Source organism: Pterocles gutturalis, unplaced genomic scaffold (genome assembly GCF_000699245.1).
Source record: "Pterocles gutturalis isolate BGI_N339 unplaced genomic scaffold, ASM69924v1 scaffold1969, whole genome shotgun sequence".
Lineage (NCBI taxonomy): Eukaryota > Metazoa > Chordata > Aves > Pterocliformes > Pteroclidae > Pterocles > Pterocles gutturalis.
The window spans coordinates 4,581-10,854 of NW_010132890.1; the positions used below are offsets into that span (position 1 = coordinate 4,581).

Below are 6,274 nucleotides of genomic sequence, written 5' to 3' on the forward strand. Positions count from 1 at the left end.
CCGCAGGGGGATTTCGGTGAACTGTCCAGAGGACATTCACGTTGTGTTTAGTTCAGGGAAAAATGTTATATATGACTGACGTCTGCCTTAGGGAACTTAACTTCTACAGGTACCTTCTCCGAGATGCTCCTGGCTGTGCCCCCTCCTCTGTCCTGAGGTCACCGTCCCGTGCCCGACCTGCGCACTGCTGAAGATGCCCGTTTCCCTGTGGAACGATACGTATTCAACATAAACCGCTGCTGTTTCAAAATCAGCCTCGCTCTCAGTAACAGGTCTCCAAGTATAAAGTGAGATGCACAAAATGCTTTTATTGTGTCCAAGCAGAAGTCACAGTCAGAGTGCGTCTCTGGATATACAGCGGCGGAGGTCGTTCACACACACCAGAGCTCACCGGGTTACATACAGGAGAAGACAACTCAAGGACTGGGGTCTGTGCCCGTGGCCCCCTGAATGCTCTGCAGACACCCTGGGGTTGAGGGGACGAGGACACAAGGGCTCTCCGGCTGCTGTACAGAGCTGCACCCCTCGGAAGGATGCACCCCAAGGACGCGATTCGATACGAGTGAGGAACGCTGACTGAGATCAGAGGTGCGTTTTACAAAGCAAACTGGAGGTAAAAGATGGCGTGGCTCTTCAGATGGGCAAATTAATTCCTGAGAGCTTACTATCAACAGCTCCCGTGGAAGGATGAAATGCTCACAAAAACCCCTACCTGTTTAAAATGCATCTTAAAAATACTACACGGTTCCTTATGCCCAATTCCAGAACATGTTAAAGCAGATGTAGCCCTCCACCAAAGTACGTACCTGATTTTTTTCTGGTATTTTTCAGCAGCTATACATTATATATATTTATAAGTATCTATATCCTTAGAAGCTCATGAATATTGAAATTTGCAGTAGCTATGTCTACAAGCAGGCAGAAGTAGAGGCAGGTTTCTCTAGGTGCAAACCCCAATATTTTATCATGGCTTTCTTGGTTTAAGGTTTCTGTAGAATGAGAGTTTTGCAAACAGCCGTTATTTTTATTGACCTGACATGCGTGTTTGGATTTGCTAACTGTGCTCTTCTGGCTCGTACTCAGAAATACTTCCCAGGAGCACTCCACAGCTGAAATAATGGTGTAGTTAGGAGCTGAGCTATCTAATTTCTAACTAATTCTCTGTCTGACGTTCTTCATTCAACTACAAACAAAATCTAAAGCATATATTCAGCATAAAAAAAGAAACCGGAAAGTTTTAGCTTGCCCCTTCTATCTGTTAACCTGAAGAAACTTTATGGTTGAGATTCCCCAACGTGGTTTTATTAAAACCTTAAGTTGTATCTGGCTTTTCTTCATTGAAAAAATAGATCTGTACACCCTTCTTTAATTACCAAGTACCTGAAGGTTATAAATCATTTTTTGCTTCACATGTGTTTGTCACAGCACAAGCATGAGGTGCTAAGAGTAACGTAAAAATTACTGGATTCAGTCGAAGGTAAGAAAATACGAGAGTATCCTCGGCTAGAAGAGAGATCAACTGTGCTTTTAGATTTCACTGCAGGTTAGTAGCAAGAGCACACGTCTCGAAGGACCCAGTGACAGCAGACACCGAGCAGCAAGCTGCTGAATGATTCTCATGGCCGGATAGGAACTCGGGGCTGTACGTCTGTACAGAGCAGGTTTTGAACCATGCAGTCCAGGGAAGTCATGCACCGCGTTACGATCTGTAGTCCTTCTTGCTGTAGGGCTTATTTCCCAGAATATTATCTATTTCATTTACAATATGGGATGTCATCTTTGGAAGGACCTAGGGGCAGAAGAAAACCAATGTTTAATGAAGCTCTCATTAAAGGGTTTTCCAAATTTAAATCTAGGTTTTATCAAATAACATTTCCTCTGGGTTTTTGTGTGCCAGGTGTTTAAACATTCATCCCATACCTTTCTGTCTTAAAGGAAAAACTCCTGTAGTATCTTTACACAGTGAGAGAATTAGGGAAGAGCTCCTCAACTCTCCAGGCACAATACTGCTCGGCTGCAGCGGGAAGCGAACTAGTCGCAAGAACATCAGAGTAAGATTTTGTTTGTGAAAAGCAACAGAGAATAACGAAGGGGGGTGCAAGCGACATGTGCCCTGCGGGAGGCTCAGCACGGAATAGATCACACCACCTCCTAGAATCAGGTCATTTGCTTTTCCAGACACATCACACCCGCTGGGGCCACCCTCTTGGTGCTGGGTGTGGCTGTGACTGCCACAAAAAGTGATCAATCATGGTGCTGCACCGGAGGTTTGCCTAATTCACCTGCCGAACGGGAGCTGGAAGATGCCCACAACAGCAGAGGAACTATTAAAGCTCTATGAAGAGAAGGAGGGTGCTGGTCTGGAGGTATGCTGGTGCCACCCCCTGCACTCACCTGTATGGCTCCGAGGTTCTCGATCAGCTGCTCGGGGTTGGAAGATCCCAGCAGGACGGAGCTCACCCCCTCGTTTCTCAGGCACCACGCTGGGAATAAAGTCACAAGAGGGTCAGGAACATGGGCTTCACCACGTGGCATTGCCCCAGATCCCAGTGCTTCTCAGAGCTTCCAGCTCGATTTGAAAAATGGCCACAACATCATTTATCTCAGCCTTTGCTTCACTCCTCCAGCCAGGAGGAAGAAGCACAGCTCAGTTAACAAACCATCGCGCAGGTCTTCCAGCACCCCATCCCCGGTCCAGCGGTTCTCTGAGCTGCGGGGTTTGGTTTTTCCCTCTCACAGGGATTCACCTCTCGACTGCTCGAACCAGGGATCATTTTTCTAACAGCAGATGTGTGTGGTATTTTTCAGCTTTGTCTCTCAGCAGCACAAAGACAATTATTTAAAAAAAAATTTTTTTTTAAGTAGCAGCATTGTCTGGTGCCTGTGCATACGCTCCAGCTCTACTTCAGACTCACAGGTCAGCTCAGTCTCGTTTTCAGGATTCGTTGTCATTTTGCTCCATCATTCCTGATAGCAAATAATCATTTAAATGTTTTCAATTAAAAAAAGTGTAGATCTATAGATACACACAAAGACAAAACCATCTTTTGCCCTGTTGGAAAGACACGACATCTTCTGTGTTACCATTGACCCACCCGTCGCTGCCCCCGTCCCATCGCATACCGACGGCCAGCTGCGGCAGCGTGCAGCCCAGGCGCTCGGCGATGGGCGACAGGTCCTTCAGCTTCCCCTGCTGCTTCCTGCCTTCCTCGCTTATGATCTTCTCCTTCAGCCACTGGTAGCACTGGAGGTGACACATTGCAATTGACTCTTAGCTTCCACCTTCCACAGCGGAACGTTCAAGGCAGCTGTGAACAGCTCGTATAAACCCCTACCCAGCCCGGGGGGGGACCGGGGCTCTGTAACCCAACGCTTTGCTGCCCAAAGTGGTTACAACCAGAGCAGGGTGTCTCCTGTGAGCACCTACATCTCTGTCTCTCTCTGGCTTTATGCAACTGATGGACTCGGTCTGGACCATGGAACCTCCTCAGGTTTTTTTTTGGACAACTGGATCCCATTACAGAACAGAAAAAAGTGAAATATTATTAAACTTGAAAAGATTTGGATATTCCATCCCCCTAAAAAAAAAATAATATTGAGAACATCTGATCTTGTTCAAGCCTTACTATTACTATTCAACATTAGAAAATTAATTAAGCGAAGCTGAGATTTCAGTTCTCCCAGCTCCAGGCTCGAAACTTGATTCTGCTTCATGCTCATCAATTTAATTTGGGTCCCTCTGTGCACTGCCACCTTCTTAGCTAGCTTTGGCCACATGTTAATGATATCTTTCATTTTGGAAAAAAATCCCAAATGCAGGGAAATGCCACATCTGAAGGTGCTGCCCTTCGCAAGCCCATCCGTGCAGACCGCATCTTTCCTTTAAAAAGCACCAAGTTGAGCAAAGACCTGCACAGGGATGTACCTCAGCCCGCTGGCACATATCGGGTGGCATTGGCTTTTGCCCCCTCAGATACTGCTTTGGTTGAGGTTTTCCCAAATCCATGACATTTTAATGCTCTACCATTTTTCAAACCATTAAATAATACACCTGCCACTGGCACAATATTTTTTTGTTTGTTTGTTTGGAAGCCCCAGCAGCTGTATCGATTAGCACCAGCTGCGAGCATCCAGCACAACACAAACCCTGAGCTTGTGCCTTCTCGGTGACGATGGCAAGGTAAGGGAGGTGACAGCATCCCTCTGCAGAGCCCGGCTCCAGTCCTGCTGCCCCACAGCCAGCTCACAGCACTGCCGTGGGGAACCCGGAGCATCCTCATAGCCCAGATTCTCCCACACTTTTGAGCGTGGTTGCCAGAGAAACCGAGCTGATCTATCGATACAGCAGCACTGCGCAGGAACGTTCTGGTTTCCCTTTGTTATTTTCCTCGCAAAAGCAGCACACCTATTTTCCTCAAACATACAACAAAAAAACCCCACAAAACCCAAAAAAACAAAAAAACCCCCCAAAACCCCCAACAAACCTTCAGTGCAGCCCTTGAGCTTTCAGGGACCCCGTTGCCGTATTTCCCTGAGATGATCCCACAGGCTAGTGGGGACCAGGTCATGGCTCCCACCCCTGCAGAGAACACAGAGAAGGAGATTCGAGGGGACTGGGAGAAATCAGAGTAGTGTCAAAAATAGGACTTTCAGTTCAAACAATAAAAGCAAAGCAATTGCTGCTGGCAGTGACCTTCAGTCGGTGTTTTCCGGGCAGATGCCCTAAGGGATGCCCACAGCATCTGCCTGGAAGTCACTGACGATCTTACTCATCCAGAACCTTGTTGCGATTGCAATATTGCAATTTCCTCCTGCGCTGGCACCAGAGAGGTGCCACCCACCCAGTCCACGGGAGTGTCCAAGGGTTAGGAGGAAGCCATGGCAATTACACCTATTTTTTTTTCAGAGCCACAGGAAGTGTTTTTTCTTTTAGGTCATTAGATAGATGCTCATCTCTCCCCTTCAGATGCAGAGAGGGACGACACTGCTCCCACCCCGAGCCCCAGGGCAGCCTCCTCGGAATTGCTTTCTGCAAACGGAATAGCCGAAAGGCACGGCGGGCTCAGCCTCACCTATTTTGTGATATAATTCCGGCAGCTGAACCTCCACTTTCTCTCTTTGGAAAAGATGGTATTCGGCTTGCTCGCACACGGGCGGTATCATGTTGAACTGCCTGGCTACGGAGTAGGCTTCCTGGAGAACAGAAATCAAGAGATAAAATATTTCATCAAGTAAAAGCATCTCACAGGAGAGAACCTACCAGCCAACGCTCCCCGAGGGTACAGGATGAACTCAAGTGTCACTGTCCCTTCTGCCACCTCCAGCCCAAAGCTGCTCCAGCGCCAGCGCAGCCGCCAGCCGAGCAGCATCCCAGCTGGAAGGGGGGTGCCAAGCTCCTTTCTTGGGTTTTGCCCCCGCCACAAGCAGCAGGGACCAGCAGGATGCTCCTGGCATGGCCTAAAGTCAATGGCTTGGGTTGGAAGGGACCTTTCGAGGTCATCTGGTCCAACCCCCCAGCAATGGGCAGAGACACCTTCAGCCAGATCAGGCTGCTCAGAGCCCCGTCCAGCCTGACCGTGAATGTTTCCAGGGATGGGAGCTGCTGCCAGGAGCCACGGAGCATCAGTGGCCATGAGCACGGACATCAAAGAGGCGCTTTACCAAAAACCTCGGAGCCAGCCAAACAAACCCCAGTTAAACGAGCCAAGCACCCAAACCTCTACATCAGCCCCTCTTCTCCTGATCGACACTGGGCTCATTCTGGAGCAGGGTTTACAATTATTTTAGGTGAAAAGCTGCTGGATGGAGTAAAACACGAACAGCCCTCGGTCACGGCTCGGCTCCCGGCACCCTGCAGCCTGGGAGCAAAAGGACCAAGCGCCACCGCGTCCCTACAGCCCCCCTTTACCATGATCTCCATGGCGCTCCAGCGCGACGTGCCCCAGTACATCGCCATGCCTTGGTTGATCACGTGCGTCATCGCTCGGACAATTTCTAAAGGAGGGGGAAACAGAAGTGTGAGAACTGCGCTGAGGCCAGTTTTCCAGCAGCAAAGCCACTGGGAAACGCCAAGTGTGCCAGCAAGCCGGAGCAGCTTGGCATTAAACGCTGCTTCTGCTGCGTTCTCTTGCTGGAGCATGGATGAAAAAACGCTGTCAGTGTGAATGTGAAGACATCTGGAATATTGTGTCCAGTTCTGGGCCCCTCAGTTCAAGAGGGACAGAGAACTGCTGGAGAGAGTCCAGCGCAGAGCCACAAAGATGATTAAGGGAAT

The 6,274-nt window shown here is 48.9% G+C and overlaps 1 protein-coding gene across 1 annotated transcript in view; it reads right to left on the reverse strand.

Moving 5' to 3' along the window:
- Window positions 1-1,397: 1,397 nt before the first annotated feature.
- The window catches only part of KCNAB1 (potassium voltage-gated channel, shaker-related subfamily, beta member 1), a gene marked incomplete at its 5' end in the record, with an annotated part of 20,137 nt that continues 15,260 nt past the window's right edge, over window positions 1,398-6,274 (reverse strand). Inside the window, 6 exons of the mRNA XM_010081017.1 lie at window positions 1,398-1,789; window positions 2,395-2,483; window positions 3,124-3,244; window positions 4,485-4,579; window positions 5,073-5,193; window positions 5,909-5,994. Coding sequence (XP_010079319.1) covers window positions 1,700-1,789; window positions 2,395-2,483; window positions 3,124-3,244; window positions 4,485-4,579; window positions 5,073-5,193; window positions 5,909-5,994 — 602 coding nt within the window. The remainder of the gene's footprint in view (window positions 1,790-2,394; window positions 2,484-3,123; window positions 3,245-4,484; window positions 4,580-5,072; window positions 5,194-5,908; window positions 5,995-6,274) is intronic.